This window comes from Tupaia chinensis, unplaced genomic scaffold (genome assembly GCF_000334495.1).
Source record: "Tupaia chinensis unplaced genomic scaffold, TupChi_1.0 Scaffold000270_2, whole genome shotgun sequence".
In the NCBI taxonomy this organism is placed as follows: domain Eukaryota; kingdom Metazoa; phylum Chordata; class Mammalia; order Scandentia; family Tupaiidae; genus Tupaia; species Tupaia belangeri.
The window spans coordinates 4,728,714-4,741,465 of NW_006159751.1; the positions used below are offsets into that span (position 1 = coordinate 4,728,714).

The 12,752-nt window shown below is 40.0% G+C and overlaps 1 protein-coding gene across 1 annotated transcript in view; it reads right to left on the bottom strand.

The window, feature by feature from the left end:
* DENND2C (DENN domain containing 2C) overlaps nucleotides 1–12,752 on the bottom strand; it is a 50,925-nt gene that overhangs the window by 18,691 nt on the left and 19,482 nt on the right. Inside the window, exons 8-11 of the mRNA XM_014588246.2 lie at nucleotides 10,252–10,439; nucleotides 5,018–5,127; nucleotides 1,662–1,731; nucleotides 1,048–1,125 (exon numbers count right to left, since the gene is read on the bottom strand). Of these exons, the coding sequence (XP_014443732.1) occupies nucleotides 1,048–1,125; nucleotides 1,662–1,731; nucleotides 5,018–5,127; nucleotides 10,252–10,439 (446 nt within the window). The remainder of the gene's footprint in view (nucleotides 1–1,047; nucleotides 1,126–1,661; nucleotides 1,732–5,017; nucleotides 5,128–10,251; nucleotides 10,440–12,752) is intronic.

Below are 12,752 nucleotides of genomic sequence, written 5' to 3' on the forward strand. Positions count from 1 at the left end.
GATTTCTCGCTTTCTGTCTCTCTGTCTGTCTCTGTCTTTCTGGCGAGCGCACGCGCCCTGTAGCAAAAACCCCTCCAAAAAAAAAAAAAAAACCACTAACAAATGAATTTATTGCTAGAAAATGAGCTCCTTTTTATTTCATTGAGGTAAAGGGGAAGAAAGCAACAATGACATGGATATCCTACAATTGGAGTCTAGGAAAGACATAAGACAAGATAAGCTTTGAACTGTGTTCTCCTTTCACTGGGAGTTTTTTTTTTTTTTTTTTTTTTGGAGAGATTTTCACTGTAGGGCGCGTGCGCTCGCCAGACAGACAGAGAGAGACATAGAGACAGAAAGCGAGAAATCACCCCCCAGGGGGGATGGTCACGCCGCAATCCCTTCTCCTCCATTCTCCTCTTGGGATCTTGGGCACACACGCACACGTGCCCGGCGTGAGTTTTAAGCCACCGGGTCCGGGACACGAACTGCGGTCGACTACGTGGGAGTCCAGCGACATAGCCATTACGCTAACTGCTGGTTCCCTCCTTTCACTGGGAGTTTTAACAAGCCAAAGTAAGGATGATAGAGCAACAGCAGCTGGGTCACAGCTCTAAGTTTAAGCATTCGAGTTTGTGGTTCCTAATCTATAAGTGAGGAACCTTTTTTAAACTTTTTAAAATCTGCTATAGGGTATGTGTGGTCACCAGAGAGAGAGTGAAAGAGAGAAAGAGAGAGAGAAAGAGAAAGAGAACGAGAAAAAGAAAGTGAAAAAGCACCCTCCAGAAGGGATAGCCATGCTGCAATTCTTTCTCCTCCTTTTTCCTGTTGGGATTTTGGGCACACATGTGCACATGCGCAGCATGGTTCTCAAGCCACAGGTATGGGACTGAACTGTTCGGTCAGCCATGTGGGATCCATGATGTCACCAGTGGGCTCCAAAGGGAACCTTTCTTAAAGTAGTATGTGAAAGCCTGTGCACTTAGCAGTGCCTAGTGAAATCATCAGCAACAAAAACTCCTCAGAGCTCAGAGAGAATACCACTTTCATAGCACCCTCTCTACTCACCTTTGAAAAGAGATTGAAGCAGCCTAGCCGACTAACCATACAGTATACTTCAGGGAGTCGCTTTCCCTTGCCTTCTGGCTAAAAGGAAAAAAAAAATGGCAGAACAAGTATTAACTAACTTGGACTATTAACATGCTTTTGATACTGTTTGGCACAGAGCAGGCACCAAGGCTCTCATCCTCAATGAGCAATGAAAGACAGGAAAAGTGATAAAGTACAGTAAAGTGCTAAAGCTGGCATGGTTTGTTCCATTTTGGTGGAAGATCTATAAACAAAGAAAGCCCTCATATGGTTGGTGAGTGATTCAGTGCTCCCTTGACTGGTTCCTTCTCCATTCCTCAAATATATGCAGACTGATATTTAGCCACTATGTCAGAGGGTAATTTTCTATTACAAATAAACAGATAAAACAAATTCACACCGCTTCTATTGTGTAACACTCCATGGTTAATCCCCCCCTTGCTCTTGCTGTTTAAAGCTAACATGGCTAATCTTGAATACACAGAAAATGGAGGTGGCTTCAAACTCATCTAGAGAGAACGTTTCTAAGGTTCCTTGTCTTAAGTCTATTGTTCTTTGACCAACCCTGTCTGTAACACAAGTCTGGTACTCACCAAGAGCTTCTTACAGTAACCAAACCACCGGCTCCCATCTTCACCAGTCAAGACAAAGGAGAATGTTTCACTGAAAGAATGGTCAGTAGTTATATTGAGATCAAGCAACTGCTTATAGCATTACTCATGGAATAAACAACCGAAAATAGGTCCAACAGCAGTCATTTTGACAAAGAATTATTTTCTTCACACATAAAAATCAATATGGAAAAATATTAACTTCTCACTTGAAACATGGGCAAAAGACTGTACAGATAATTTACAAAAAGACCTAAAAATGCCTGAAAAAGAAATTCAATAATCAAAGAAGTCTAAGCTTTTTTAAGAGTTATTTTATTGACTTTATTATTATTACTTCTTTTTAAAATTTTATCAGAAATACAGAGAGAAAGAAAATGAGAGAGCAAGCTGCCAGGTCCAGGATGCAAAATGTGGTCAGTCACATAGGAATCTAGCACCTTAATCACCATGTCACCTGCCAGCCCCAAGAATTCCAAATTTAAATAAAGAATATTTATGTCTGGAGCTGGCAGGTGGCATGGTGGTTAAAGGTGCTGGACTCCCACATGGCTGACCACGGTTTGAGTCCCAGACCTGGCAGCTTGCTTGCTTTCTTTCTCTCTCTCTCTGTCTTGCTAGGATCAAATTAAATAAACAAATAAATAAATAACAATAATGATAAATAAAATAAAGGAAATAATTATTTAAAAACAAAACAAAACAAAACACAGGATATAGGGGCCAGCAGGTGGCATATTGGTTAAAGGTGCTGGCTTCCCACATGACTGATCATGGTTCAGATCCCGGACCTGGCGGCTTGCTTTCTTGCTTTCCCTTTCTCTCTCTGGTCAAGTTAAAATAACAACAACAACAACAACAAATGGAAATAAATAATTCTAAAAAGAAAAATTATACACATACACATACACACGGCCAAATATAAAGATGCCCAAAAAACCTACAGTAATTATTTCTAAGTAACTAGACTGGCAGTGATTCCCAGTTCTGCTTCTTATTCACTCTCCTATATGTTCCAAATACTCTAGAATAAAATATGTAACTTGTTGGGGAGAAGTAAACTTGGAGTTACCAGCCATAATGAAAGAAAATGCTTATCTGGTTAGCTGCACAAAAGACAATACGAGATCATCAACCTTGATGGCTGAGATGAGGGTGGTGATCAGGCCAACATGGTTCTGAGAGGTAGCAGTTTAGTCTGGAGGCACCATGAGGATGAAGGACAGAGCTGCTTAGGTAACAGCTCACTGGCATGTGATATGGTTCACCTAGTCAAGCTTGCCAGTCTATCATCATCGACAGTTTCGAACCAAGCCACATCTATTTACAAGCAGGATTCAGAAATAATGATGGTTTATTACTTAACATTGGTAATTTCCTCTAGGTCCCTGAAAGAAATTCTTTAATACTTCTCTTTTCACTATACCCACACCTCCCAAACAAGAGCCTCCCTTTGTATAAGTTCCACGAGAGAATAATCTGGACTGTAGCTTCTTCCACCAACCCAATGGAAAAACAAGACAAAGATGTTCTGTTTTCTCTCTGTTTCTACATAGAGTTCTAAAGTCTACTTTTTTTTTTTTTTAATTTGTCCACTTGGAGGCATTTCTGGTTGTAGGTAAAGTAGAACTATTTTTTCCTGCAGAACTGGCACCCTGAAGAGACTCTCAAACTTTTTTCCCTTTGATACTGAAATTATTCTGTCTTTCTTTTTTGAGCCCCACATAGGAAATGTTCTAATTCTGTTTCTTCCTTTCCTCCCACTACATCCTTGACCTGGCACATTGTTCAAGTGGCTTCACTCTGGGCTCTACCCATTTCTCAAATATTTTGATTCTATTTTTTGTAATTCTAACAAATAGAAATCAGATAAAGTACTCTACTTACCTTTTGAGTTCTGAGGTTGGTACCCAGTCCTTTGAATCAGGAAAACAAATAAAGAATATTTATGTCTGGAGCTGGCAGGTGGCATGGTGGTTAAAGGTGCTGGACTCCCACATGGCTGACCACGGTTTGAGTCCCAGACCTGGCAGCTTGCTTGCTTTCTTTCTCTCTCTCTCTGTCTTGCTAGGATCAAATTAAATAAACAAATAAATAAATAACAATAATGATAAATAAAATAAAGGAAATAATTATTTAAAAACAAAACAAAACAAAACACAGGATATAGGGGCCAGCAGGTGGCATATTGGTTAAAGGTGCTGGCTTCCCACATGACTGATCATGGTTCAGATCCCGGACCTGGCGGCTTGCTTTCTTGCTTTCCCTTTCTCTCTCTGGTCAAGTTAAAATAACAACAACAACAACAACAAATGGAAATAAATAATTCTAAAAAGAAAAATTATACACATACACATACACACGGCCAAATATAAAGATGCCCAAAAAACCTACAGTAATTATTTCTAAGTAACTAGACTGGCAGTGATTCCCAGTTCTGCTTCTTATTCACTCTCCTATATGTTCCAAATACTCTAGAATAAAATATGTAACTTGTTGGGGAGAAGTAAACTTGGAGTTACCAGCCATAATGAAAGAAAATGCTTATCTGGTTAGCTGCACAAAAGACAATACGAGATCATCAACCTTGATGGCTGAGATGAGGGTGGTGATCAGGCCAACATGGTTCTGAGAGGTAGCAGTTTAGTCTGGAGGCACCATGAGGATGAAGGACAGAGCTGCTTAGGTAACAGCTCACTGGCATGTGATATGGTTCACCTAGTCAAGCTTGCCAGTCTATCATCATCGACAGTTTCGAACCAAGCCACATCTATTTACAAGCAGGATTCAGAAATAATGATGGTTTATTACTTAACATTGGTAATTTCCTCTAGGTCCCTGAAAGAAATTCTTTAATACTTCTCTTTTCACTATACCCACACCTCCCAAACAAGAGCCTCCCTTTGTATAAGTTCCACGAGAGAATAATCTGGACTGTAGCTTCTTCCACCAACCCAATGGAAAAACAAGACAAAGATGTTCTGTTTTCTCTCTGTTTCTACATAGAGTTCTAAAGTCTACTTTTTTTTTTTTTTTAATTTGTCCACTTGGAGGCATTTCTGGTTGTAGGTAAAGTAGAACTATTTTTTCCTGCAGAACTGGCACCCTGAAGAGACTCTCAAACTTTTTTCCCTTTGATACTGAAATTATTCTGTCTTTCTTTTTTGAGCCCCACATAGGAAATGTTCTAATTCTGTTTCTTCCTTTCCTCCCACTACATCCTTGACCTGGCACATTGTTCAAGTGGCTTCACTCTGGGCTCTACCCATTTCTCAAATATTTTGATTCTATTTTTTGTAATTCTAACAAATAGAAATCAGATAAAGTACTCTACTTACCTTTTGAGTTCTGAGGTTGGTACCCAGTCCTTTGAATCAGGAAAACAAAATTTGGGGATAACTTTGAGCCTCTCCTCAGTGTCTTTGGATTGTTTATAGCCATGATCACCCTGAGAAAGATAACACCTTAAGTGACTATAATTCTATTGTAAGTGGAGGACAGAAATAAAAAATTTATTCTGGTCTTCTGAAAAGAGTCACCAATAAGCCTGAGCAGTTGTCTCAACATAAAACATACTTAAAACAGGAAGGCTCAAACTGGAAAGCACTAAAGATGCAAAAACAGAGTCACTAAGAGTCAAGAATGCTATTTTGACATAGATGTGATACCTGTGGAGATCCTATAAGCTATTTAGGCGTGGAAAAGATGATGTAAAAAGTTTCTATTCTAGAGGTAAGAACTTGTATGTATGTGAACTTGTATGTATATGTGTATGTGGTTTTTTTTAGACAAGGTCTCATTGCCTCAGCCTCCTGAGTATCCAGAGCTACAGGTACAAGTCACCATATCTAGGTTTTTTTAGGGTGAGCTAGGAAACAAACCTGGGCCTGCCATATGGCCTCAGCCTTCCAAGCAGCAGTATCCAGCACACACTACTATGCCTGGGCCTAGATATGAAACTGTAATTCACGATTCATACACTAGGGGGATCCCACTACTTTAATAAATTTTGGGAAGGAAGATAAATAAAAACCCACTGGTAGCAAAAACCTAGTCAGCTCAAGACATTCTCTGATCAATAATATTCCAAGGCACTGTGAAAAAGAAGATGCATGCTATTTAGAAAAAACACTATTTTTAGAATCCATCCCATATATTATTATTTCCCTTAGCATATAATCTTTGCTATCTAATTACTAGTTTGTGGCTCTCTTTTTAACTTCACTATGAAAGACCCTTTTGTCTTTGCCTGGTATTGTAGTCTAAAAGACAGTCTAAATTTGATTAAACCAAAAGACATTCAGAAATTAGTATGAACTGACCTCTATTAAAAACAAACACCCAGGGCCAGCAGGTAGCAGAGTTAAAGTGCTGGACTCCCACATGGACGACCATGGTTCAAGTCCCAAACCTAGTGGTTTATTTTCTCACCTTCTCTATGTGTGTCCCTCTCTGGTGAGTACATGTGCCCTATGACAAATTTTATAAATATTAATAAAATTAAATATTTTTTTAAGTTTAGACCTTTTTTTAAAAAAAAGCATACTTAAGTTTAATTATCATATTGCTTTTAGATAATACAAATGACACACTTTTCAATTTATTTCTAAAAAAATTCTGCCAGAAGGTGCTTGACCTTGCCAAAAAGAGACAGTGAGAGAGAAGGAGGAGAGAAAGAAAGCAAACCCCCAATGAGGCATGGTCAAACCACAATCCCTTCTCTTTTGTCTGTCTTGTTGGAATTTTTAGCACACGTACACACACATTTTTCAAGCCCCAGGGTCTGGGATTAGTACTGTGTGGTTGGCCATGTGGGATCTGACTCCCTTAACCCCTAGGCTATGGGACCCGTCTTGAGAAAAAAAAGACATTAGACATTATTCTGGATCACTTGAATAATAACCTCTTAAAAATGAAAGAGCAGGGACCAGCAGATGGCATAATGATTATTGTTGCTGAATTCCCATATAGTTGATCACAGCTGGAGTCCCAGACCGGCGGCTTAAAATTCATGCCAGGCAGGTCCAGCAGGTGGCGTGGTGGGTAAGGGCACTGGACTCCCACATGGCTGACCACGGTTCAAGTCCTGAACTTGGCAGCTTGCTTTCTCACTTTCCCTCTTGCTCTTGCTATCACTCTGCCCCTCTCTGATCAAATTAAAATAAATGAGTAAATAGATAAATAAAGTTAAATAAAGTAATTCTTAAAAAAGAAAAAAAAAGTCATGCCAGGCACATGTGAGTGCATGCCCAAAATCCCGAGAGAAGAATGGAGGAGAAGGGACTACAGCGTGGTCACATCCCCTAGGGGGATTTCTTGCTTTCTGTCTGACTCTCTGGTGAGTGCATGCGCCCCATAGCAAAAACCTCTCAAAAAAAAAAAAAAAAAAAAAAAGCACTGTAACAAAATTTTAATTGTATCATGTCTTTTTTTTAATTGTTAATGATTCATAATTATCTTCACTCAGTTTCCTACAATAATCAAAAAGGAACTAGATCAGTCTTTCCCTCTCTAAAGTACAGAGTTCCCTCTCTGAAGTACATAGATGCTAAGTAGGTTATTGAGAGATCTCCCTGACTTACTGCCAGAATCAAGTAGATCTTTATCTGGTTTATGGCCTATTAGTTGTAAAAATGATAAAAACAAACAAACAAAAAATTAAGCTCCTCTTCACTTGATTACTCAGGACTACCTAGATTATATTATTTTATTAGACTATTATGCTACTGTTTCACCAAACAGTGCTGTGACATGTTCCCAGTCTACATTAAGGTATTTTATGATAATTAAACATACTGAAATTCTTTGTTACAGGGATGCTGTCAAGGACTTTTTTTAATTATTATCTTAATTTTTTTTTTTTTTTTTTTTGCCATAGGATATATACACTCACCAGAGAGGAGAAAGAGAGATACAGAGACAGGAAGGGCAAAATCACTCCTGGAGGGGGATGGCCATGCTGCAATCTCTTCTCCTCAGGATTCTGTGCACACAAGCACACGAGCCCAGTGTGAGTTTCAAGCCACTGGATCTGGGACTCAAACTATGGTGAGCCATGTGGGAGTCTAGTGCCTTAACCACCATGCCACCTTTTGGCCCAGAGGACATTATTAAAATGAGACCCCATGCAGGAAATATTTCTTAGATCCTAGTACAGTTGTGCTTCATTAGCTTTTTTTAGTGAAACATGTAATTCACGATTACAAAACCAAAGTTCTAAATTGGCCAAGCAGACAATAAATGAGAGAAGAGGTCCGAGTAATAATTTAGAAAGTTAGTCCTTTGTTTCCACCAGTTTCACATTTGCAAATTTAACCAACTGGGAATTGAAAATATTTGGGAATAAAAGCAAAACAAAATATACCATAATAAAAAAAATACAAATTTAAAAATAATATAGAATGCAGGTCAGCTGGTAATGCAAAGGTTAAGGTGGCTGGATCCCACATACTCAGCTGCATGGTTTGAGTCCTGGGCCTGGCAGCTTAAGAAACATGCCAGGCATGTGTGTGTGTGTCCCCAAAATCCTGAGAGGAGAAAGGAGAAGAGAAGATTGTGGTATGGCTGTTCCCCCTGGGTGGTGATTTATTAGTTTCCTCTTTCTCTCTCTCTCTCTCTGCAGAGGGTGCATGTACCCTATAGCAAAAATAAACAAAAAACCAACAACAAAAACAAAAACCCAAATCACACACACACAAAATACAACATGTTATCTGTTTACATAGTATTGATATTATAGGTAATCTAGAGATGATTTAGACCATACAGGAGGATGTGTGGAGATTATACGCGAATACTGGGACCAGCAGATAGCATAACGGTTATGTTGTTGGACTCTCACATAGTCGACAATGGTTTGAGTCCTGGACCCAGCAGCTTAAAACTCACAATGGGTGTGTGTGTGTGTGTGTGTGTGTGTGTGTGTGTGTGTCCAAAATCCCAAGAGGAGAATGGAGGAGAAGCGACTGCAGTGTGGCTATCCCTCTGGGGGGGTGATTTCTCGCTTTCTGTCTCTGTCTCTCTGGTGAGCACATGTGCTCTAAAGCAAAACTCTCTCTCAAAATACTCCCCCCGCCAAAAAACAAACAAACAAACAAACAAACAAACAAACAAATCCCTCGGGTCATATGCAAATAGTACATCCCACTCCCACCCCTCAGAGGGCACATGCTTGAGAGAGAGAGAAAGAGAGAAAGAGAGAAAGAACCTCTGAATAGGGCCTAGTCATGTCACAATTATTTTTTCCTCCATTCTTCTATCTTGTCAGGATCTTCAGCATGCGCACATGCCTGACAAATTTTTCAGGCCTCTGGGACCAAGATTTGAACCAGGGTTGGTCATGTGGGATCTGGCACCCTCTGCACAGGGTGCAACTGCTGCACTGCAGGAACTACTCCATATGCCATTTTATACAAGGGACTGGAGTATCTGAGGATTTGGGTATCTGCTGGGGATCCTGGAATCAATTCCCCATTGACACCCAAATAAATGTCTCTATTCAAAGAGATCATTACTGGGGCCAGCAGGTGGCATAATGGTTAAGACACTGGATTCTCGTATGGCCAACCATGGTTTGAGTCCTGGATCTGACAGCTTGAAACTCATGCCGGATGTATGTGCATGCATGCCCAAAATTCCAGGAGAACAGAGAAGAGGAGCTTGCAGTGTGGCCACCCTCCCGAGGGGTTATTTCTCACTTTCTCTCTCACTGTCTCTCTCAGGCAAATGCACACATCCTGTGGCAAAGTCCTTAAAGAAAAAAAGGCATCATACCTTACCATGCCCAGCTACATGGTTCAGAACATACTACAAAATTAAAATGTAGGTTCCTTGTTGGAAAGGCTGGAAAAATCAAATTTAAAATAAAACATAAAACTGTTAACTTTCTTCTGTGGTCTCAGCCTCTAAAGAGGTTTTTATTTGTTCAAAGTCACAGAGTTATTAATGGCAAATGCAGCATATTGGCTCAGAATCCATGCTCTAAACCACCATCTTATTTATTTTTTTCCTTCATTAAAGATGACATAATTGGGCTAGCAGATGACATGGTGGTTACAGTGCTGGATTCCCACATGGTTAGTGGTTTGAGTCCCAGACTGGGTGGCTTAAAAGAATAACAAAAAATACATACATAAATAAATAAATGTTGGGGTCAGCAGGTGGCATATTGATTGGGCACTGGACTCCCACATAGCTGACCCCGGTTTGAGACCTGGGCCTAGTGACTTGCTTTCTCACTTTGCCTCTCATCAAATTAAAGCAATAATAATACATTAATTAAATTAAGCTTTAAAATTTTTTTAAATGAGATCATTAAAGCTGTGTAACTTGCTAAAGCTTATTAAATGGCAGGGCCAAAATAAAAAAAACTAATTTGAAGAATGAGCTTATTTTGACTTTCCTCCTTGACTGCAGTTCAACCCTAACACAAGATGTCGTCATGGTCACTTATCAGATCCTACAAGTACAGTACAGGTAAAAGCTGGTTGAGGTAATAAAAAAACGAGAAGAAATAAATACACACAGAGACAAGAGGACATTCCTGAATGTCTCTTGGCCTCCTTGAACCTACCTTGCTAGGAAACTGTTGTATGACCTGGGGAATGTAGCTTATTCCTGATGGCTTCTTCTGCAAAGACACCACCACAAAAAGTTCAAACAGCTGCTGTTCCTGTAATTCAATAAGATCCCGCTCCAAGGTCTGGTAGTGAGGATTCCTCTTGGAAGACTGCTGTAGTTGTGCTAAACGCTTATGGCGATCTGTAATGAAATCATGGAGGAGTAATATTCCTCTTAGCCTTCCTTTCCTCTTAGCCTTAGCAGCCAGAGGTCATGACCCATACAGGACTAATCTTCACACAGTCATTACTGAGTCATTGTTAACTAAGCAAGAGCTGCCAAACAGACATATCTGTTAGGGCTATGACATCCTTGGGGGATAATCGCAGACCCTCAGAAGCATCAAAAAGCCCTACTTCACCTCCAGCTCAAAGCTGGACTGACTTTCCATGCCTGAATTAATACTGTGTGTGTGTCCCAAAACATAGCCTTCATGCTTTCTCATCTTTCATGGCATCACACTAGAACACACAGAAAATGGGGGGAAAGGGCTGGACTTGTGAAAGATGCCTGCGCTGGGAAAGCCATGAAATCATGAGTAATCTGATAAAAGAACAGAATCTCATGGAAAGTAAGTACAGAAAGGAGTTTGATGAAATTAAAACAAAAATGACCCTCACATTAGAGAATCTATCCTTTTCTCCTCTGTGGCATATGGTACTAAAAATGGACATATGCTTATATCAATAAAGGATGCTAAGTGCAGGAGGCAAAAACTGAAGTGGAAGAGACATCTATTGGCAGATTATTTTTTAAAAATGAAATTACAGAAGCATACTACTACTTTCATAGTACATGGCAATACCACTCAAAACTGGATTGCATCTATTCTCTGTTCTCATTTATATCCAAATTCAGAATCATCTGGGGTGATCTCAATTAGAGGAAGTGGTATAGCTAAAGAAGAAATAACCTACATGTCCCAGAGTTTTGCTTATATGTCCTGAGTCATTGACTGAAAGACTCATCCTCTGACTAATAATTTTTCTTTTTGGAATATGATGCATTGTACCCCCAAAGAAGTTACACTATAGGAAACCAGCAGTTAGCGTAATGGCTATGTCGCTGGACTCCCACGTAGTCGACCGCGGTTCACGTCCCGGACCCGGTGGCTTAAAACTCACGCCGGGCGCGTGTGCGTGTGTGCCCAAGATCCCGAGAGGAGAATGGAGGAGAAGGGACTGCGGCGTGACCATCCCCCCTGGGGGGTGATTTCTCGCTTTCTGTCTCTATGTCTCTCTCTGTCTGTCTGGCGAGCGCACGCGCCCTACAGTGAAAATCTCTCCAAAAAAAAAAAGTTACATTATAGATCACTGTTTGTGTGTGTGTGTGTGTGTGTGTGTGTGTGAAGACTTTTTTTGCCATAGGGCGCATGTGCTCGCTGGGAAGAGACAGAGACATAGAGAGGGAAAGTGAGAAATCACTCCCCAGGGGGAATAGCCATGCCACAATCCCTTCTTCATCCTTCTCCTCTTCAGATTTTGGGCACCCAAGTACATGTGCCTGGTGTAATTTTCATGCTGAGTCCAGGACTTTACCATAGTCGGCCACATGGGATTCCAGCACTTTAACCTCTATGCCACCTGCTGATCCCAATCAAAATATTAAGAACACAAAAAAACACATTTAGCAGTGGCTCCTTAAAGTTATCCAGTACATATAGTGCTCTAGGCAAAGTTTTACCCCAAAGGTCTGAACTCGAATCAAGCAAATTTAGTTCTTGTTTCTCAAGTGGCAACAACACGAACTTAGTCATCTTTACATATTGAGGTTGAACCTGATGATTTAAGTTTCACATTCAGTTAGGTTACAGAATCCAACACCTGGAGACATTCAGGCATACTGGAGGAGCACAAGACTATTACTCACGAGCTGTGAGTATCAGATTTGCAACTGCCTGTGATGAACCTGGATACTTCCTGTCTCCTTCTTTTTTCATGCCTCAGTGTATCAGCCAGTTAAACTGGAACTACATAACTTGCTGTGACAATTCATTAGATGGACACAGAACACAATGAAGTGCTTGGACAAATACAGCCACAAATGCATGGTACATTCTATATTTCAACAGAAAGCACACACACACTAATTTGGTATACAATGCCTATGAATAAGAAACAGATAAATGTGTCCTTTCTCAATGTCAGAAATATCAAAGTTACTTAAATAATTATACTTGAGTTACTATGAAAAAATCAGATATGTAATACTAAGTATTGTCTCAGAGGATGATTCACACACTGTTTGGCTGCCGGGAAACTACTGCATATATGTCTGGACATGCAGCTCTGTGCTGCTCCCCTAAGAACATTCCATCCTAAAAACCATACAGGTTGGCTTCCCTCCACTATGAGAGATTTTTTATAATCTCTAACAACTGATAGTGTACTCTTTAGTTTCCTAAATCTCAACAGATTCTGAAAATTAAGAAATCACCTATGACATGAAATTTTA